The sequence below is a fragment of the Odontomachus brunneus genome, unplaced genomic scaffold (genome assembly GCF_010583005.1).
Source record: "Odontomachus brunneus isolate Ranch 3 - 2012 unplaced genomic scaffold, Obru_v1 Obru_scaffold_177, whole genome shotgun sequence".
Taxonomy (NCBI): Eukaryota; Metazoa; Arthropoda; class Insecta; order Hymenoptera; family Formicidae; genus Odontomachus; species Odontomachus brunneus.
This window is the reverse complement of record NW_022639627.1, coordinates 120,910-142,161: the sequence shown is the minus strand read 5'-3', so window position 1 is coordinate 142,161 and position 21,252 is coordinate 120,910. Positions and strand designations below refer to the sequence as shown.

The window sequence follows — 21,252 nt, the reverse complement described above, 5'->3', positions numbered from 1 at the left end:
CTCTCTCTCTCTCTCTCTCTCTCTCTCTCTCTCTCTCTCTCTCTCTCTCTCTCGCTCTCGATTTTGAAATACATTTGTTGGTGCGCGCCGCGGATGTCCCGGTCGAATACGATGGCGCGTACGAAAATGAAGAAAAGAAAAATGATACGCATCTAGAAGAGTTCGATATATCACCTAAGTAACTAAATACTTCCAAGGTATTCACCTCAATGTCACGATGCTCGGATGATATAATTGTATATAATACAATTAGGAAAGACGTACCTCGATTAATGTTCGATGCGAATACAACCATAATAATAATACATGGAAACTTCGTTCTACACATAAACTCAAGTCTCCCTCACGTAGTTCGTTTGTTTCTTTCTTTTTTGTTTTTCTTTTCTTCCTGACGGTGCTAAAACGAAGATATTACATATCGTAACGATGGTTCAAAGTCATAAGAAATCTAGCGCGAGTTTTATTTCTTTTTCACGTCTCTAAACGACAAGACAGGCACTTTATAGTGTCACAAAATGCTCCTACGTCTGAACCCCTTGTTTTAAAGTTTCATCGATCGTCCGTTCGTTCATTCTGTTTTCCCTTCTCTCTGTCTCTATTTCTTTTGTTCCGCAAGACACGTTAAAGACAGTTGCGTTGGACTTACAGCGAAGAACACACATGACTGGACAAACGTTGTCCTCGGGAAAGATATTCTTATTAACTAAGTAGTAAACCTCGGTAATAAGTTTGACGTAATAAGTCCTAACGTGTCTCTTTTCATAATTTTTTTTTTACTTTTTGTTTTCTAATTGCGCAAATGAGATAAAATACTCATCTTTTCATTATGAAATTCTAAGTCAGCGGCTTTTAAACGAACCTCGCAAAACAATCGTTGATGCAACCGGCTATAGATGCACGTGTGAATCAATCAATCTCTCTAAGTCGGTCGTCGATACAATGTCGAAGTTCCGATATTTTGTACACTAGGAATCAACCAAGATGATTAATGTTTGTAATGCAAGGAGACGTAATAGGATAACGGATTAGATGCTGAGCGATCGCGCGCGGGACGCGATTTTTGAGAACATTTAAAACAAGTTAGGCTACTGCTTACACGTCTATCGTCGCTCTGACAGACCGAAACACTGAAAACATATTGCTCCGCTCCCCGCAACCTTCTTCAAAAAATATCAGTCCAATACGAAGACCAATTTCTTTTTCTCTGTCCGCAATTTCTCGTCAAACAATAATAAATGTATTAGAATAGGTTCTATGTACTTGTTCACATTTGTTTGTGGTATTATCTAGTAAAATTTTCGCTATAAATAATATGCGTCTGTTTCTAACTCCGCGATCCCACAGATTTCCACATTTTTCCTTCTTTCCTTCTTTTTTTTTTAAGAGTTAATAATACTAGTTTTATATTTTTAGAAAATAACTGACAATCACTTGTGTTTCCTCGATGACAATCCAAAATTGCGGCAGGGGCTCATCAAGCTACAGCGCACACGGTACGATATAAGTAAAGTACGGTTTTCTATTTCCTCTTTAATTTCTCTCGCAGACTAAATTAAAACGTCGTGGAGTCCATTGCACTCAATCGTAATTGGACTTATCGAGGAAAACAAGGTTTTCTGCCATCAGATCGCTCGTAAAACGATCTGATTTAACTCTGATTTAACTTTGTTCGCTCGCAACATGCGAGAATCGAGCATTTTTAAAAACTTTGCAACTCGCTTCTCGATACTTCGTAACGGTATCGAATAAGTTTTATCTATCTATGGCCTCTCTCTCTCTCTCTCTCTCTCTCTCTTTCTTTCTTTCTTTCTTTCTTTCTTTCTTTCTCTCTTTCTCTCTGCATACATAATTTTTATATGCATACGTTTGTGTACACGTATATTGTATACATACAATATACACATACGTACGCATACATGCATACATACATATGCATATACATACATCACTATGCACATGTACCTGCGTATGTATATATACATTTATATAATATATGTTTATTCATTATTTGTTATATATTATTAAATTATTGTGCCGTTTCCGTTTTGGGAGGGTGATTCATTATTTCCTTTTCCTTTTTTTTCCATTTTTTCATCGTTCATATAACCATTCTTACACAGTCAGGTTTTATGACTATAACCTAACACACCACTGTCTTAATTACCTTTGGCAGCGTCCTTCGCCGCCATTATTAAAGGTGTTAACGAAGCCAGTGGCCTGGCTAAACCCAGAAAAGCATGCTGCAATTCAATTTAAACACGTATTTCCAATTAATTTTGGAACACACGCGAAAGAGATACGTGTATATACGCGCGCGAAGAGCATTGATTCCTTTTGTATCAACAGTAATCATATCTCTTACCTGTAATAGGTCGGAAGCTCCGGATCGTTTCTCCACTTCAACCTCTAGACATCGATCTAGGAAATCTTGAAATAAAGGCGACAACTTTTCCTTCTCCTTGATCTCCGGCTTGCCATTCGTTGCGATCAAATATAACGCTCTCAGCGGATTCTCATTTAGATACGGTGGTTCTCCCTCTATCATTTCAATTGCCATTATTCCCAACGACCATATATCGACCTGTCATATCCGAGGGCAATTTTGATGATTAAACATTAACAGTGCGATTCGCGATATAGCTTTCGCATTTATAATAATCAGACATTTACCTACCTTAGGTCCATATTGTTTTCGCGTTACCACCTCCGGCGCCATCCAATATGGTGTACCGACCATGGTCGTCCGTTTGTTCTGTTCCGGCGAGATTTGCGCACAAAAACCGAAATCCGTCAGCTTCACTCCGCCGTCAAGACCGAGCAAGATATTGTCGGACTTAATATCCCTGTGTATAACTTGATTACAATGAAGGAACTCCAGCGCCTGCAGAACTTCTCTGCACACCGCGGCAATTTGACCTTCGTCCATACAAGTCTCAGTCACAACATCGGTCAAACTGCCACCTGGCAAATATTCCATGACTACCCACAGTTCTTCCCCTACTAAATAACTATCCAAGTAATTTACAACGTTCGGATGCTTGTTCTCCCGCATCACTAGAATCTCGTTTATTATAAGCTCTTTTTTTGGTTGCTGCGACAGATTCATTTGTTTTATCGCAACCTCCATGCCAGTGGACGTTTCTATTGCCGTATACACCGTCCCCGAGGCACTGTAAGGCCAATTGTCAATGAATACGGTGACACATGTAATCACAAACGTTTAGGCACAAGAAACATGCTCTTATTGTCGATTCAGTTGCTTTGTATCTTACCCTTGTCCTATTTTCTCCATTTTAGTGTACTTTCTATTAGGATCTCCCACGCTCACGATTGTTCTAAGTTTCTCTAATATCTCGTCGTCTGACATCTTCTTCTTCCTAGCTTTATCACCTTGCGCGGGCCGTGTCTGATCGGTCGTCGTTGACGTCGGTGTCGCTTGATTCTTATTTCTATCTAATTGAGACTGGTGTTGTTGCTGCTGTTGCATGCCGTTTCGTTGCGGTGAGCCCAGCGCAGTCGTTAACGGAGGCGGTGGTTCCTCTTCTATGGGTTTCGTATACTGCACGATGAAAATAAAGTATTAAAAATTAATACAATAATTTATATATAAAATGTCGCGCAGATATAAAAATAATTAAACATACATTTTCAACCGCGTGTACGTAGACTCAGGCGCACGAAAGAAAAACTTACGATTGACTTCGTGCGTTCCGGTCGAGCGGAGATGGGCGGAGGCGGCGGCTCGTCCTCCTGCTCCGAGCTGGTTGCACACGCGTCCGTTGGTGTGCTACTCGGACTACTGCTGCTCAGCCTGCAACGTTGTCGTTTCTCAGAAAATATTTAGGCTACGTGGTAAGCACGATGTAGAAAAGTGTAAAAGACTCACCTGCTCAACGATTGCTGAGAATGCGAGCTGCCAGACGCTTGGGACATTGCCTGCCCGCGAATATTCCCCACCCCCGTATTGATACCTATTCCCATACTTCGAGGACTACTCGCCCTTTCGATTGGTGCTGGAAATGTACAGTTTTATTGTTAATGTGACAATGAAAGTGGATCAATTCCGTGTATGTACACGAGTTGCTCCAATATCTGTACTTACCAACTACCCCGACCATCTTAGTCGTAGTCATGTATTTAGAACCTTTCGCTTCTTTACTGCTACTATCGTACCAATTTAATACGTCCAAAACAGCCTGTGGATTCTTCTTCTGCTCTTGTTTACTGATATTGCTAGACATAAGCAGTCTCGCCCACGCTTCCGGCATACCCTAGGAAAGAAACGAACGTCGTGAAGAAACATGCATTATCGCGCTTGTACAATAAAAGACAAATGGTAAATAATAGGAGATTCTGTTGAGTATAATGCTAATATGTCTAAAATGCACCTATTACTAAACCTAGGTTCATCAATAAGCATGCATCAAGTGTGATATGTACCAAAATAAAAATTGGGAAACATGTTTGTATCATTTATTAGTAAGTATTAGGAAATTGCCATCGTGACATAATTAAATCTATAGTTATTTAATCGTTTTGATTAGAGAAGATTGTTTAAAAGTCAGGACAATTGTATTTGGTATAATTGTCTTCTACTGTTATTTTGTACATGTAATATCACATACACATTCTAAATATAAATTTAAAAACACATTAAAGAGCATTATCTTTATGTTTTTTTATGTGTTTTTTTAATGTTTTTAGAAGATTTAATAAAGTCACCATTTCCATGAAAATATTATTTAAATACATGCACAGTTCCAGTTTTGGGTTAAACACTTTTCATACGATATTCCGCGAAATTTCATCGATTTAAATAACCCATCAATTCAATCGTGTATGTCAAAAATCATTCTGTAAGATAAAAAATAAGATATTGTATGCAACGTCGACTAAAGCTTATATTAATCTACAAAAGCGACAATCTTATAAATTCTCTAATGTTGGTATTCCAACGGAAAATAACGACACTCAGATCTTGTAAACCGCAACGAAAAGAAAGTGTCAAACCACGTGGTGTATGTACAACGTAAAGGGTACAGGCAAACTAATTCGTATTAATTTACTTACTTTCAGTGGCAGCTTGAAAGAAATACGTGTTCTGTTAGTTTATCATGTGAAAATAATAGATATAAGAAGCATCGGACAAATCACCAAATTACCAAAGTACCCTTTCTTAGAATATCTGTATCTATATCTACATATAGATATAGATATATCACGCATATCTATATTTATATATATACATATATATATGTATATATATATATATATATATATATATATATATATATATATATATATATATATGTATGTATGTATGTATGTATGTATGTATGAGTTACAATATCCTATATTCCATTTCGATCAGATACGGAAGATCCATGTGAACCACACGACAACGTATGACGAATAGTAAAACGATGGTAAAACGATATACTAAGAGTGGTCTATGGTATAATATGTAAAATTTCCTTTTCTCCCCGTCTCCATCTCCCATAGATAATCCGCACCGTGATACAACAGCGAAGCGGTAAGCGAGTGCATTTTGAACAATATAGTGTAGAGAGGCGACTGAGACTGTGCGAATTGCGCGGATCGAAAACCTACCGTAAATTCACCGGTCACAGCGTCGAATCCCACGTGTACAGTGTGTTCGAAATTCGTAGGGTAACTGATGTTGGGCTTGTCCTTGTTCTCCTTCACCTTCATCTTGCCCTTCAATGTCTTTTTCTTACGTTCATCAGAGTCTGGTTCCTTAGGCAGCGGACGCATGTCCACTGGTAAATTAGGCGCAGATTCACCCCTGAAAATAACAGTTTATCACTACATGATCATATGCATATGCAATACATTCTATGTGCGTACATGAATTTGGTGTATCTTGCAATCTTTTGATATTCTACTGTCTCAGGAATAATGATGGATATTTCATTACAGAAATAAATGTTGACATTGGTGATACTTTTATTATCATAAGCACTACAAAATATACATTTCTGTACATATATATATATATATATATATATATATATATATATATATATATATATATCTTGATGATGCTTAGTCTCAAATATCTGTTAATGACAATACTGAAATTATGTTTAGATATCTTTGATAATGCATCTTTATGATAAAAAGTTACCGTATCTGGACTCAGAAATATTATTTTTAACAATCACTCTCTCTTTCTCTCTAACTTAACATATCTTTAATTAATTTGAAAGAACATATATAGACTGTTGCATATAACATAAAAAGCAGTGCACATGAAAATTATGGCTATATTATGAAGCATTTACATGTATATTTATACATTGATTAACTATATAAATTTGCAATACTTATGCAAGTTATAAAGCACAAATGGCGTTAATTTTATTATACATATATTGTATATTAAAATCTCTTTAATATCTACACTGTTGTAAGCAAACAAATTTCTCACATATATAAAAAATCTTTGAAGCAATTACATATAATATACTACATGTAAGTTCACTGACAAATGAACTTCAGGAAAATTAACGCAACATCAAGTAGCACTTTGCAGGATCTCTTACTCTGCAATGAATCACTTGTGAATGCGCATACCAGATAATAACATGAAGCGTACCTGTTTGATGTCAATCGAACAGGAGGTGCAGGGGGTTTGTCTTCCTCATCTGACATGTTGTATCCGCTTCTGTTTCTTTGTTGCCAGTCTATCCTCCGTTGCTGCGTCTCTATGCCTTCAAATCGAACCCACGTTTCGTGTTAACGGGTGTATATATCTATATTTATACACGCCTCGTCGTCATGATTTTCACTTTCAGTTGCATGAGAAAATTTTCTTATGAAGTACGAGATCCCCAGTTAAAGTCCGCTAGCGGCGACAGCGACGGCGACGACGACGATGATGATGATGACGTTGTTCACGAGTTCCCAATCCCAATAACACGAATTCGTCGAAAGGCACACCCGGTAAGATAAGTAGGTAGATAGCGGAGGTCCCCTCACCGCACCGTAAGGACACCCCTCGTCACAGGATCCCCGGTACCGGTTGTGGTGCGCGAACTTCAACGAACGGACGAGTCATGGCTGACCGGCGGTGAGCGGTATCGGCGATTAGAGGGATTGGAGCGACTTGGAGGCTCCCTCGTGGGTGTCGCTTCCCTTCCGGCTGTCGGCGCCAAGAGACGCTGATCGCTACTTTTCTCGCTCGATCACTGGGGTGGTTGGCTGTCTGCCGTCGGCGGCGTCCAGCCACGACACACGGGTCAATGTCGCGGTGAGCACACTAGGGCGCACTCGAGGACGGCGAGGAGAGAGCGTTTCTGAAGCGTGATTCACGCACGGGTGCAGGCACCCCGTCGCATCCTCGAATCTTTCGCCTCGTCCTCCTCTCTCTCCCTCTTTCTCTCTCTCTGTCTCTCACTTTTTACTTTCTTTCTCACTCCCTCTCTGTCACTCGCTCGCGCTTGCGTGCGTTCATAGCTTTCTCTCTTGCCCTCTCACTCACTCATACTCACTCTCTTTCTCTCTCTCTTTCCTTCACTTCTCTCTCTCTCTCTCTCTCAACGTCGCGGCGACTATAATCGCGCTTCTCATCGCGCGCTCCCGCGCACTTACCAGCACTTACTTTCGCACTCGCGAACGAAAAAGTGTATGCAACCCACAGTGCATATAACGGCGGAACATATATAGCGCCCAGTGGCGGATTTAGATCCATCGCGACCCTGCACTGCAACATGAGCGGTGCGTCGCTCCCATTCTTCGTGATATGACAGCAGACATTAAAAAAGTATTCTTTTCTTTTAAGGTAGCGCGAGACTGCGAATTTCGGCTTATTTTGTACATATATATACCTATGGATATATATATGTAATTCGGCTGCGGTGTGCACAAATTCGTTTGCACATTTGTATGATACTTTCTCCTTATTCTTCAGATGCCTTTTATCGCACCTTCTGCTACCCCTTTTCTTTTTCTTTCACCTACTCTTCTTGATCGCTATCACCCCGTCAAGGTTGGGTTCTTTGCGACTTAGAGGGGCAGGAGAGGGACAACGGTGCGACAGCTTTCGGTCGCTGTTCTTAATGTTCACATCTGTGATTGACGCCGTACTCAACTAATTAACGCGAGCATATCTTCATCGTCGTCGTGCGAACATCACTCACGAAGAGGTTGTCCTGGCGACAATATCGATAACGAGACAGAATCAAATGTTCTCGATTTATCTCGCGACTTTTTTTTTATCTCTCTGCACACGCTCTAATAAGAAAGTTCACGATTCGCCATCACCACTCTACGTCAGCCTCCACCGTCGGTACTTCTTCCCGAGATGAGAATGCGCGAATCTCTAATATATTATCAGTTTTTTTTGTCTAGACTGAGTTATAGTTTTTCTGTACTTAAAACGAAACGAGTATACATTTTAAGATTTACTGAAAAGGGAAGAAAGAAGAAAAACAATGAAATAATAAATAAGCTCCCTTAAAGCCGTTGCACATAAATTATTGTAACCACAACGTGAACGAGGCTTAAACTAACGAACCAATCAAAATACTGTTTTAGGTTTGAATTAGAGATGCCCAATTCTGAATCGATTTGATTCTTTCCCCAAAAATAGGCTTATTCGTGTTGTTTGCATTCTTCGCACTTTTCGTATTTAAAACCAGACAAAAGTATATTGGAATGTTTGGAAGAAGCAAAAGCAAGATAACTAACTCGATTGTTTCTTCCAAGCGTCTGATCAGGCATCCATCTCTTTTTGAAAGCGAAAAGTATGAAACATGCAAGCAGCACGAACAACCCTTTTTCCCTAAATTTGTTAGGAAAAGAATCGAATCAATTAAAAATCGGGCATCTCTAGTTTGAATACAAGCTGCCATAAAACTAGCATTATTATACCTAAAATCACCAAAAGTTTTTGATTAAACGCATCGTATCTATGTATTCATGCACTATGGTTGTTAACTTTTTAAGAAAATAATAATAATGTCTCACATATTATTTTCTTTTTCAATATATAATTTTATATTTTGTTACAAACAGTCTGTTTGAGGGAAAATTATTTGAATATATTGTTCAAATAATCGACAATTACTAAGTGCGTTCGAAAACGTCACCCGCGGCACTCCCTGCGTTGGAATGAAAAAGATACGAAAGCGAAATAAAGAAAGAAGAAGAGCGTTCGAATGACATTTCTGAACGCACCCACTATGTATATAATCGAAAAATACTAGTGACCCTAGGTTTAATAACTGCAAGGTTGTTATGCCGGCAGTGAATTATGTCATTGGTATCGGAATACATCTATATATGAAATATATACGAAAATTTATCCAGAGCTGACGGTCTTTATTTTTATCTCGTCATTGTTTATAGTCGTTGATTAATCACTGCACGAGTCACGCGTGTCATTTGATGTTATTCTCTAGCTTTACCTTGTTTAGCACAAGTGTCGTAATGATGAGACTTGTAATGAAAAGCTGTAGACGCTAAACTTAACCTTTATTGCCAAAAACTACTGGTTAATAAGAGAAGTATAACGTAAGTATTAGTGCAATAGCATTGAATAAGTTCAAACATGAATTTAATATAGTATTTTGTCATATTTATACCAATTGGTAGTTTTTCCAATAAGTTAGCGTTCTTTGAAGTGTCACAGCAAGACATTTATAACTTGTATAACGTAGATATGAAAAAGATATGTAATAATCTGTTAAACTTATAAAATATATTATCTTAATTATACTTAGAGACAATATTGTGATTAATGAGTTGCTATTATTCTTACTAATAAGAGAAATTGTAGTTTAATATATAAAAATTTGATGAAACATCCGATTATTGTTGCTAAAGTACATTACTGCCTTTTTCCTTTTTACATCTTTTTCTGTATATTTAATTGATGAAATAAAGAGATGAGATTTCACTCACATTTAAAATACATAAAAAGATAAATTTGAATAAAGATTTGAAGAATTACAATGGCTTACTGTGATATAATTATCTAACCAGTTCTACTATTAATTGATTAAGACTCGAACATTACTTTCTGTAACAAACTATCTATGACTACTCTTACAAATTATTATTATTATTACTGGCAGATTATGGACTTGGAGTTTGATGAAATATCAGATATAATAAAAGTTAGAAGCTATGAGGAAATTTTAGGGCAAAAGCAAGATGAAGAAGGATTTGAAACTGCAACTACAACTGAACAAGTATGTCTCTGCATGAAAATACAAACATATTTTATTTTGATAGATTACTTATTTTTATATTAATATTTTTATTTATATATTTATATTAATATACATATTCAATTTATAATGTTAATATTATAATATCATATTATAATAATGTAATATTATAATGTCAAAATTCATATGACTAATGTTTTAATCCAAATCTTTTCAGAATCGTATTGAAAGCGATGTGCTTACATTATATCAATTATGTAAAGAACCAACTTTAATTAAACAAAGGCATATTAGTTTCTTAAAGAGATCAATCAATAATTTAAGTGAAGCTTATGAGGTATTTATTTCTTACTTAATGTATATAAAGAAAATATATAATTTTAAAATATATGATTTATATTGTACTGCAAAATATATTTTTACTCTATATGCAGTAAAATTCAAGATATCACAATAATGTATTTCTTGAGCGTTTATAATGATTATAGTGTTTGGACAGCAGTAAACCTTGGCTGTGTTACTGGATATTACACTCACTTGAAATATTAGGAGAACGTCTGGAGGATGCAGAATATTCCAAGATAGCAGGTTTTCTAGCTAAGTGTCAATCACCAGAAGGTGGTTTTGGAGGTGGCCCAGGACAGTATCCTCATTTAGCCTCTACATACGCTGCTGTAAATGCATTGTGCACTATTGGTACGCAAGAGGCATACAATGTGATAGATAGGTATGCATGTTAATATATATATATATTGCAAAATAAAATTTACTCTGCTTTGTTATATTATTATTTTAAAATCATTACATTTTGCACATTATTTAAAACAATTAGTGGATTGCCTCAAGTGCTCATATTATTTAACAAATATCTAATATTACATTCCATAGTAACCATTTTTTAAATCTTGGACAAATTTATTCTAACTTCTAACTTATAACTTAACTTATATGTCTGGACTATTTTAACTTTTTTACTTTTCAATGTTTAGTTAAAGATACAAAATTATTTCACGATTTTCCAAGTTTCGAGCAATATATAATATATTTAAGATCAAAATTACGATAATTTCAGAAAGAGCTTGCGGCAGTTTCTAGTGTCTTTACGAGGGGAAGATGGTTCTTTCTGCATGCATGCTAATGGGGAAGTAGATCTGCGAGGAGTGTACTGCGCCCTTGTTGCTGCGAAATTAACAAACGTGTATACTCCAGACATGTTCAAGGACACAGAAGAATGGATAGCCAAGTGTCAGACGTGGGAGGGTGGGTTTGGAGGTTGTCCAGGGATGGAGGCTCACGGTGGATACGCATACTGTGGCTTAGCGGCGCTCGTGCTTCTTGGAAAAACACATATGTGCCGTTTACCAGCACTCTTGGTAAGAATTACATACATACTACAGAGAGGTTTAGAGTTTCTCATACGATACTGATAAGATCTTTAGCTTTACTGTAGATTACAGTACGTCACTTATTTTTTTTAGAGATGGATAGTGAATAAACAGATGCGTCTGGAGGGTGGTTTCCAAGGACGTACTAATAAATTAGTGGATGGTTGTTACTCGTTCTGGCAAGGTGGAGCATTTCCGTTAATTCATGCTATCTTGTCGAAGGAAGAAAAAATGTTTAATTCCAATTACTGGTTGTTCAATCAAGAGGCCTTACAAGAGTACATATTAGTCTGTTGTCAACACCCACACGGTGGTCTTCTGGATAAACCGGGAAAGTATGACTTGTGTTCATCCATATTAATGATTGTAATATTAGTTGTATTATACAAAGATACAAAAACTTATTTTTTATATATAAATAGATTATGCTAATAACAAAATGTACATTGTGATACCATTGCATTCCTCATCTTTTGTGCTTGTTTCAGAAATCGAGACATATATCATACATGTTATGCTCTCAGTGGATTATCAGTTGCACAAAATTCCCCACAGCCGTCGATCGTTGGATCAAAAGTAACAAATTCAGTGGCGATTATACATCCTGTCTATAATCTGGTAGTCGCCTCGGCTACAAACGCGCTGAAGCACTTCGGTGCCCTACCGATACCTGATTTTAATGCATCTTAGCTATTTTAAAATGTATTATATTTAGGTTTCTTTTTCTAAAATATAAATTTCAATATATTATATAAATTATTCCAAATGTATTCCTATTTAGTAAAATTATAAACATAGAAATTGATATTTTTCAGAAAAAAATTATATGATAAAAAAAAGAAAATTGAATTTTATGTAAATTAAGTGAACTTTGGAAAGAATACATACTATGGATTTGACAATTTGTTAAGAAACTTTTTTTTAATTTTGGAAGAATGTACTATAATAGTGTAATAACAATCGATACCATAAGGTAAATATTTAGTTTAAGAGTTTTAATTAAATATAAAAGCTCTGTGATATTCAATTAAAATATAAAAATAAAAAACCTATAAAAGTCACTGAAAAACATTGGCTTTTATAGGTCCTTTAATTAAGGGTTCCATTTCAAATTTTGATAAAATATTAATCAATTACTTTTCAGTTAACATCTGAAGTTATGTTTATTTTTTATATCTTTATATACATCAATTAACAATTATTTAAACAAATAAATGTAACTATCTTTTCGTTTTGGCTAACAACATTAGCGTTCTTTTATGTAAAAGTATTATAATTTTACTAGTAACATTATTTTACGCAAAATTTTATGCAACTCCGAAATTTAATTTTCAGCTGCGTCGTCCTGCAGGAGTATTACTCGCAATGTCATTATATAAGAGAAAGCTGCTGATACATACTGAAATATGTAAAATAATAACATCAGTATTTTCCTACTTCCACGAGTGTTTTCTAACAAAATACGCTAAATTACAATGAGTTATTCTATATAAAAAAATAATAACTATTCAACTTGTTGAAACACATTAGAACTTTATTAATATTAGAATGTAAAAGATTCATTACAGAGCAATTAAGATTTTACAATTTAGATCTTTAAAAATTTATATTAAACAAAAATGCATATTTTTGATATGCATGTAATGCATTTTCACTTTATTCTGTAATTAATTTCATGTTGAGCAAAGTTCAGAAAACAACAAAGTTAATAATAAAAATAATGCGCACACATATAATGCCTAAAAATAGAACTTAACATGTTAGTGAGACAAATAGCGTGTTCGACTAGCCCTGGGTTAATCGCTTCGAGAGCGATTATTGACGTCATAAATCTTTACTAGCCAATCATAAAGCTTATAAGTACTTGTTCAACTAATCAACGTAAGCTGAATAACCCAGAGTGAGTTAACCCAGAGCCAGTCGAACGTGCTAAAAAATAGCAATAGCTATTTGGGTTGCATTCCAAAACGTTCTTTTTGAGGAAAATTTTACTCAATAGCTATAGTTTATATATACATATACTATACGTTACATATACTATAGAGTAAAATTTCCTCAAAAAGGACGTTTTGGAATGCGACCTTAGATGATCTTTGTCTTACAGAATGTTACAGTTACGCCAAACTAGTATTCACTCTAGTTTGTTATATACTTTATGGTTATAACACGAGTTTGTAGTTCTTGACTGTTCGCGAGAGGTCGTAACATTCTGTGGACGATGTACAGGAAGAATGGCAGAATTCGAAGATCTTACCGACGCGTAATAATGCAAAGATATGGCAGGTAGAAAAGCGGAAACTGAAATGGCCACTGGTATTTGGCTCCTCAGTAAGAGAAAACATATCTTTCTTTGGAAGGTAACACTTTGGTTATACCACAATGAATCATATATTGCTTGTGAAACATCGGTACTCTAGCGAACAATGCATAAATTTCAAAGCGATATAATCGAATAACTATCAAAAATATTAAAAAATATTCTATACCACTATCCTACATCTATTAATTGGAAAAAGGTACTTGTATCATATGATGATATAGTATGATCATATTAAGATCTTATAACAAATCTGAAAAACTATTAGCTCCTCCTACGCCATGCTTGTTTTGTTTACAAATATCACTAAAGGATGCACATACAAGTAAAATCCACGATATTTGCACAAATATAAAAATATTTATAGTATTAATATTTGAAGTATTTTCTTATCATTCTGTGATGTATTGAAGCTAACGTGACTTTCTAGAAAATAACGTTTTAGTATGTGAATATAATTTGCAATAATATAAAACAAAAGAATTACAACTAAGAACAATATTCATTATTGTGTTTTACACAAGTAAGAAAAAATTCTGTAAGAGCATGTCGATAATGATATACCGATAATGATGCATTGATAATGATTATAATATATGTATAAACAATTTCATCTTTCAGGAATATCCAAAAGTTGACACGAACATGGCGCAGTCGAGAAACTTCTGCCACAATCAGGAATAATGCAACAATAAATTTCCAAGAAAAAATGTTACAACAACCTCTCGTAAGACAGTTACTCTATCAAAATACTATAAGCCAGGTATGACATAATTTATCAAGAATATATTTCTGCAAAATATTTGGGATACTTATTTATTCCATCTTATTATATCTACATAATTGTAAACCAAGTTGCCTTTTTCCAGCTATGTAATCTAAAGGAAAATGAACTGAATATCCTAGATAGCACAAAATTCGGAAACACATAAGAGACGCATAAAAGAAGACAGGATGCACTTCTTTCTTTTAGACGTCTTCGAGACGTCTTTCTTCAAGACATCTTTTAGAAGTTTATGCTGTCCAAAATATAACCTACCGCCTCCATCAAGTAATCGGCTGGCCACGCGCACGCGTAGACTTCCAAAAGTGCAGCTGTTGATAGAATGATGAATCGCGATTTGTCTTCTACCGTAGATTGCTGCAAATATATGTACACTGAGATAAGTATGCAAATATTCGTATGAAGTTATGCTTGAATTTCACATGAGGAGTGCATTGTTCTGATCTCCTTTATATATTGATCTTTTATGTATTTTATAATGAGTCTGATACTCACGCCTATAATTGTTAAACCACTGGCTACAAATACCCATGAGCAAACGATTATTATCAATAACATAACTGAGCGAATCGCAGTGATTACCTCTCGAGCATACCTGAAAAATTGATTATTTCATGTTATCCCAAGTATGTATCGTTTAAAAACGTTTCCGAAACGTTTTACAAACGGTCATACAACGTTAGATACGTTTAGAAAGTATATGTGAAACTAATGTGCTACTAAGGATCATTATACAACAGTGTGTCGGAACATGTCAGTCCAGTGTATGTGCGTTATCATTTCCGTTAAGTGATTAAAATATTTAGTCAACATTTGAAACATTCAATCAGAATCATGTTAATTAACATAGATTTCTCTGATCGATTTGTCGTATCTACGCGAGTGTCAGTGCCTGTGTAAGTCTCAGTGCAATGAGGAAATTCATGACGAACAGGAAGCAGAATGCTAGATCGGGAAGACAGGATACGAATAGCGATATATCATATATATGTTTACAGATATATCAAATCCTTTATCATTTTGTAAAGAATCACATAAATTTGGAGTTATTAAATAAATAAAATTCGAAAGCTAACGCAGGCGAATAATTAGTACATTTTTTTAATTAACTAAAAATATCTGCGTGATTATTTACAAAATCGTAGAAGAATTTTTTGTTCAATTTGTGACCTAATCTATACGTACACGAAAGTTTTATATGTAATCGTCAAACACGCAAAGTAAAATGTTTCCATTTTTAACGTATGTTTAACGAATTTGTCGATGATAAAGAAATTCCTGAGTTGGAATTTCGACCGACATTTGTAATTGGTTGTTATTTGACAAATAATTATAGCAAATAATTTGAAATAATATCCAAAACATATTATGCATATGTGTGAAAACGTCCGAAACAACTTATAAGTGCAAAATATATATTGATACACAGTTCTATTACCTCAACAATTTAACATGCTGCCGTATGCATATAATGATTTCACGAGCTCCGTTAACTGCGCGAAATTGTTGGGATAAGATCTCGAAGCGCGCTACGGTGAACCATATGAGAATACCAATGAAACTGCCGTGACAAACATTCGAAAAACACTGCCAAGCAACGATGAACTGTTGCACGAAGATAATGGTCTTGAGCGGTTCATACTCCACATCGAAAGGATACCTTGCTTCTGTTGGAAAAACTTGATCGACCGTTATTAGTGGTATAACTAATGGTATAACCGCGGTGAAAAAAACTGAGAGTGTAGAGGCTGCGTAAAACGGCACGCATTTATTGACGTATCGTTGATACACGTCTTTTTCGTGCGCTTCCGCGCATTCGAAACAATGTTCCATCTCTGAAATTAAATCCTGCAATTTTACACAGTCTTTCGGTTATAGGCTGCATAATATCCAGTTTGTTCAAAAGCAGCAATGTCTTCCACTTTAGGTGAAATCATTACGTTATGCATTGCGTTTGCGATAGTATATAGCCCGATTGACTGCAGGAACAAATACTCAACGCTGGTTGTGTGTAGTATTATAGATTGTTACACCTAAACTAGAAAATAATACTGTTCTTAATTGTACTATCTAAGCTTACGAATAAATTTTAAAATTGTATCAGACACGTCGAATCTGAAAAATAGATAGCTAGGACAATTTTTGCAAAAATACAGCTTTAGTCGCCAAATTACCGGCACAAAACTGACAAGAAAATTGAAGTGTGTTAACCGACAATGATTCAATTAAAATTGTTTTATTAAGTAATTAAAATTATTTAATTAAATCATTGTAAACCTTTATTTAATCTTCAGCACGATATATCGAATAAAATAGGATTGAGGAAACTTATTTAAGATATGGTTTCAAGTTGGTTTCTCTTACTTGCAAACGGTCATATTGTAGAGCGAACAGTGTTACTTCCACAGGGACTTGTACAAAGGCTCCCAATAAGCACCACAGCTTCGTTAGCGTTGCTAAATCATAGTCATTATATAGAGTGTAGTCATCATAAAGAGTGTATATCACAGGCATGATCAATACTACCGCATTTATGCAGAGCAAGAAGCGCAAAGTTTTGAAACGTATAACTTGAAATCTACTAGCGGTCTTTGGAGGAGGCCAGGAAAAGCATAAAAAGATCGTAAGTTTCAAAAATACAACCACTGCTTTTGGAGTTATTTTCCTTGCCATAACTTTATCAATGTAAGAATTCCGGATTCTACATTCGTTCTCGATTGCTTTTTATGTTATGTTTTCTTTGCCGAAGTTACACTCTGTTGCTGGCTTATAATATATAAATATTTAATGTATAATAGCACAATATACCTTGTCATTTGTACGTGTAATAATGTTATGGAAAGAGGTATATAATGTGTTCATTGAATATGTATGCGGCATACACTTTAGACTATTCGACTGTTTCCTCGGCAGTGCATAGTTAAAACTGTTATATTTATTTATAAAGGTATTACGAAAGCTTTAGACGTAAAGTAAAGAGAAATATAGTGATGCATCGACTGTTATGGCAAATTGTTTTGTACTATTATCGTGGATAATACTGACTCTATAATATTCACCTTTATATCATACAGAGAAGCAAAGAATCAGCAAGTAAGTATAGTATTGGAAATCGCCATTTTACGAAAGACGTGGTGTTCACTGTGGTATTGTTTTTATTTGCTATTTCATGTTGAATTCATATTATACAAAATGTATTAAATTGTTTTAAATTAACTGTATTACATTTTTCAAAATGTGTCTGTTTGAATCGCTTGTACTTTCTGTATGTACAAGCTGCGTAGCTTTTCAATTAGACAAATATTATGCTAACTGACAATTTAAAATTTTATATTAAAATTTTTTTCATCATATATTAAGCAATACTTCTATTCATTTTTGCACGTACTTTCATTGCGTAAAAGCATTCGTAATTGTAAACAACTAAGTTAAAGGTTTCACTTAAAATTTTTATAAAATATTAATCGATAATATATATTTAATCAATTACTTTTCAGTTAACATTTGAAGTTATGTTTATTTTTTATATCTTTATATACATCAACTAACAGTTATTTAAACAAATTAATGTAACTATCTTTCCGTTTTGGCTAACAACATATTAGTGTTCTTTTATGTAAAACAGTATTATAATTTCACTAGTAATAACATTATTTTACGTAAAATTTTATGCAACTCCGAAATTTAATTTTCAGCTGCGTCGTCCTGCAGGAATATTACTCGCAATGTCATTATATAAGAGAAAGCTGCTGATACATACTGAAATATGTAAAATAATAACATCAGTGTTTTCCTACTTTCACGAGTGTTTTCCAATAAAGATACGCTAAATTACAATGAGCTACCCAGTAAGTAAGAAATCATTAATATAACGTTACTAGGATGATATTCAAGAACCTGTAATATTGTCAAATATGTATGTTTAATATTGTATCGAACATTATGAACATACTTTGACCGCGATTTGAAATGATGTTGAAATAAGGTTGCCATAATAAGGTTGCCATAAAGGTTGTAATCGTCAGAAATATTTTTAAGATGTTGCATTGATCTCAAATAAATATTAAAGTAACATTTGAAAAATGTTACATTTTTAAACATAATGTTTAAACATAATGTTTTTAAAACGTTTAAACAACATTCAGAAAAATCATCGCAAAATAACATGTGAACAATATAAATACAATATTATTAAAAAATATCCAAACAATGTACATGAAGTCAACGTTTTTAAACGTTAATTTAATGTTCCTTACTTACTAGGTATTCTATATAGGAAATTAATAACCATTGAACTTGTTGAAACGCGTTACAATTTGATTAATATCAGAGTATAAAAAATCTATTACAGAGTACAATTAACGTTTTACAATTAGATCTTTAAAAATTTATGTTAAACAAAAATATAACCCAGCAAACACAATGATATAACAGTTACATCATCGTAATATAACTAAATGTAACGTGCAATATAACATGTTTGTTACATGTAACATGTACGTTAGTTGTAATTTCCCTCAAACGATATTGCAGCTATGTAACAGAAATATAACGTATTACTAAAATGTAATATAGCTGGAATATAAATTATTATTTCCCAGTAATTATAGGTATTTAATTGTACGCAGAGATTATAAGCTATCACTCAATTTAAAATATTAATTAATTTGTAAAATATGCTCCTTAAAATATTATAATCATATATTTTTGTATAAAAAATATTTTTAGTAAAGATAATAACATAAAATATCTTGTCATTTTAAATTAATTAGCTCTCAAATAATACAAGATATTCCAGAATCATCCTAGAGCCATTTTAGAAGTCTAGTGTATGTCCCAGGATGTCCTCAGACATTTTATGTTATTGGAGTTATTTTCACTTATTCATTTCTATCTTTCTGTACATATTCAGATGGAAGGGATTAGTATGGAACACTAATTTCCATTAATCTAAAAGTATATCATTACACCTTACCATAAAAGTGGACTCTTATAGTACAAATTGTACTGTCTTGTGATTATCGTTCTTATATATATTAATACATCATATTTTACGTACGAGAAAGACATGAGAAAATGGAAGCCATCTAGCGATCGATCCTATCCTTATGGCTCCTACACACAGGACGCGGTAATGCTTGCCGCGCGGCGGAAGTTCGCGCGACAGCCAATCAATATGCTGCTTTCCGTAATAATCTTCTAGCTCTTACGGAAAAACAACGTATTGATTGGCTGTCGCGCGGACTTCCGCCGCGCGGCAAGCATTACCGCGTCCTGTATGTAGGAGCCATTACTTCTATGTTATATAATAGTTATATTCTTTGTTTGCTGGGAAATTTATGGTATGCATATAATGCATTTTCATTTAACTCTGTAATTAATTTCACGTTGAGGAAAGTACAGAAAAGCTTAGCAAAGTTAATAGTTTCCATTTTAACTTTTTTTTTTTATGAAAAATAATGCGCACACACATATAATATCCAAAAATAGAACTTAACATGTTAGTGAGACAAAGATAGCGATAGCTAATTAGATGATCGTCTTACAGAATGTTACAGTTTTTGCAAGACAAGTGTTCACTCTAGTTTGTTACATACTCTATGGTTACAAGATTGCAGTTCCTGACTCTTCGCGAGAGATCGTAACATTCTGTGGACGATATACAGGGTGCTTTCCGAAATATCCAAGGTTAGGTGGTTACACGACATTTTCCCGAAAACTAGATGGGAAAGTAGTACCAACAAAAACCCCTAGGCAACAATTCTAATTTCTGCGAATTAGTGACACTATTGAAGTAGCAAGTCCATGAATTTTAAACAATTCCTTCATATTTTCTTTTAGGTGAGGGATCTTACGATACCTTAAAATAGATACGGCACTGAGGTTATCACAGAATTTGCTCAATACGCGTGCGCGAAAATACCGCCGTTACGTTGGTACGTATCTGAACAAGTTCAGATCTGTGATTTTTGGAACGTTGTCTTGAAATCTGCCAAGACCTTATTCATTCATAATTTATTCCTTATAATTTATTCCTAGTACAAATGGTGGGCGAAAATCGTGAGATCGCCCAAACCAACAAGTAAACCTGAACCTGAACTCTGGGTATTTCGGAAGCACCCACAGAAGAATGGAAGATTACGAAGATCTTACCGACGCGTAATAATGCAACGATATGGCTGGTAGAAAAGAGGAAACCGAAATGGCCACTGGTATTTGGCTCCTCAGTAAGAGAAAACATGTCTTTCTTTGGAAGGTAATGCTTTCATTATACCACAATGAATTATATACTGCTTGCGCAACATCGGTACTCTAGCGAACAATGCATAAATTTCAAAGCGATATAATCGAATAACTATCAAAAATATTAAAAAAGGTAATTGTTTAGAAAGGTAATTGTTTAGAAGAGCTACCTCACCTTCGATTTCGATGAAAATAGACTCAATCGATGCGTTTGTGCATGCCAAATAACTTTTTCCTCTGACAAAATCATCGCTCTCTACTGCGAAGCGAGATATTAATAGACAAAGTTGAGGGCGTGTTAGGTTAGAAAATCTGTCATATCTATCT

The 21,252-nt window shown here is 34.6% G+C and overlaps 4 protein-coding genes and 1 long non-coding RNA gene across 8 annotated transcripts in view; 2 read left to right on the top strand and 3 right to left on the bottom strand.

The window, feature by feature from the left end:
- Nucleotides 1–761: 761 nt before the first annotated feature.
- Nucleotides 762–8,413, bottom strand: LOC116851539 (serine/threonine-protein kinase PAK 1). 3 transcript variants are annotated; one of them, XM_032831031.1, is made up of 10 exons: nt 6,620–8,413; nt 5,611–5,806; nt 5,071–5,082; nt 4,103–4,271; nt 3,887–4,013; nt 3,694–3,802; nt 3,273–3,559; nt 2,675–3,170; nt 2,363–2,581; nt 762–2,240 (listed from the first exon to the last, which is right to left on the bottom strand). In XM_032831031.1, the coding sequence occupies exons 1-10, from the start codon at nt 6,673–6,675 to the stop codon at nt 2,157–2,159; spliced, it is 1,755 nt and encodes a 584-aa protein (XP_032686922.1). In that variant the 5' UTR covers nt 6,676–8,413; the 3' UTR covers nt 762–2,156. The 3 variants fall into 3 exon arrangements, with proteins under 3 accessions (XP_032686922.1, XP_032686921.1, XP_032686923.1); XM_032831030.1 differs by having other exon boundaries at nt 3,694–3,811; nt 6,620–8,412; XM_032831032.1 differs by lacking the exon at nt 5,071–5,082 and having other exon boundaries at nt 3,694–3,811; nt 6,620–8,407.
- On the top strand, nt 6,823–12,340 carry LOC116851541 (protein farnesyltransferase subunit beta). 2 transcript variants are annotated; one of them, XM_032831036.1, is made up of 7 exons: nt 6,823–6,966; nt 10,101–10,217; nt 10,414–10,533; nt 10,685–10,923; nt 11,269–11,569; nt 11,675–11,916; nt 12,070–12,340. In XM_032831036.1, exons 1-7 carry the CDS (start codon nt 6,823–6,825, stop codon nt 12,269–12,271), a joined length of 1,365 nt encoding a protein of 454 aa, XP_032686927.1. In that variant the 3' UTR covers nt 12,272–12,340. The 2 variants fall into 2 exon arrangements, with proteins under 2 accessions (XP_032686927.1, XP_032686926.1); XM_032831035.1 differs by lacking the exon at nt 6,823–6,966 and adding an exon at nt 9,264–9,537.
- Nucleotides 12,341–13,712: 1,372 nt separating this feature from the next.
- LOC116851532 (odorant receptor 49b-like) lies at nt 13,713–17,760 on the bottom strand. The gene is made up of 5 exons (XM_032831002.1): nt 17,047–17,760; nt 16,121–16,530; nt 15,178–15,277; nt 14,938–15,039; nt 13,713–13,994 (listed from the first exon to the last, which is right to left on the bottom strand). The coding sequence occupies exons 1-5, from the start codon at nt 17,353–17,355 to the stop codon at nt 13,713–13,715; spliced, it is 1,203 nt and encodes a 400-aa protein (XP_032686893.1). The 5' UTR covers nt 17,356–17,760.
- Nucleotides 17,761–18,271: 511 nt separating this feature from the next.
- The window catches only part of LOC116851544 (odorant receptor 49b-like), an 8,024-nt gene continuing 5,043 nt past the window's right edge, over nt 18,272–21,252 (bottom strand). The window contains exons 5-6 of the mRNA XM_032831041.1: nt 20,836–20,994; nt 18,272–18,441 (exon numbers count right to left, since the gene is read on the bottom strand). Coding sequence (XP_032686932.1) covers nt 18,367–18,441; nt 20,836–20,994 — 234 coding nt within the window. The 3' untranslated portion in view covers nt 18,272–18,366. The remainder of the gene's footprint in view (nt 18,442–20,835; nt 20,995–21,252) is intronic.
- LOC116851545 overlaps nt 20,654–21,252 on the top strand; it is a 2,624-nt gene continuing 2,025 nt past the window's right edge. Inside the window, exon 1 of the long non-coding RNA XR_004379601.1 lies at nt 20,654–20,938. This is a non-coding gene — a long non-coding RNA (uncharacterized LOC116851545). The remainder of the gene's footprint in view (nt 20,939–21,252) is intronic.

What these genes read in the sequence shown, in the direction of transcription:
- LOC116851539 (XM_032831030.1), bottom strand. Translation starts at nt 6,675, where the DNA reads ATGTCAGATGAGGAAGACAAACCCCCTGCACCTCCTGTTCGATTGACA. An exon ending in TAAGATGGTCGGGGTAGTTG is followed by an intron (nt 4,014 to 4,102) that starts GTAAGTACAGAT and finishes GTACATTTCCAG; the next exon opens with CACCAATCGAAAGGGCGAGT. An exon ending in TCTCAGCAATCGTTGAGCAG is followed by an intron (nt 3,812 to 3,886) that starts GTGAGTCTTTTA and finishes ACAACGTTGCAG; the next exon opens with GCTGAGCAGCAGTAGTCCGA.
- LOC116851541 (XM_032831036.1), top strand. Translation starts at nt 6,823, where the DNA reads ATGAGAAAATTTTCTTATGAAGTACGAGATCCCCAGTTAAAGTCCGCT. An exon ending in ATTTAAGTGAAGCTTATGAG is followed by an intron (nt 10,534 to 10,684) that starts GTATTTATTTCT and finishes TAATGATTATAG; the next exon opens with TGTTTGGACAGCAGTAAACC. An exon ending in GCATACAATGTGATAGATAG is followed by an intron (nt 10,924 to 11,268) that starts GTATGCATGTTA and finishes CGATAATTTCAG; the next exon opens with AAAGAGCTTGCGGCAGTTTC.
- LOC116851532 (XM_032831002.1), bottom strand. Translation starts at nt 17,355, where the DNA reads ATGGCAAGGAAAATAACTCCAAAAGCAGTGGTTGTATTTTTGAAACTT. An exon ending in TACAATATGACCGTTTGCAA is followed by an intron (nt 16,531 to 17,046) that starts GTAAGAGAAACC and finishes GTAAAATTGCAG; the next exon opens with GATTTAATTTCAGAGATGGA. An exon ending in CAGCATGTTAAATTGTTGAG is followed by an intron (nt 15,278 to 16,120) that starts GTAATAGAACTG and finishes TCAATTTTTCAG; the next exon opens with GTATGCTCGAGAGGTAATCA.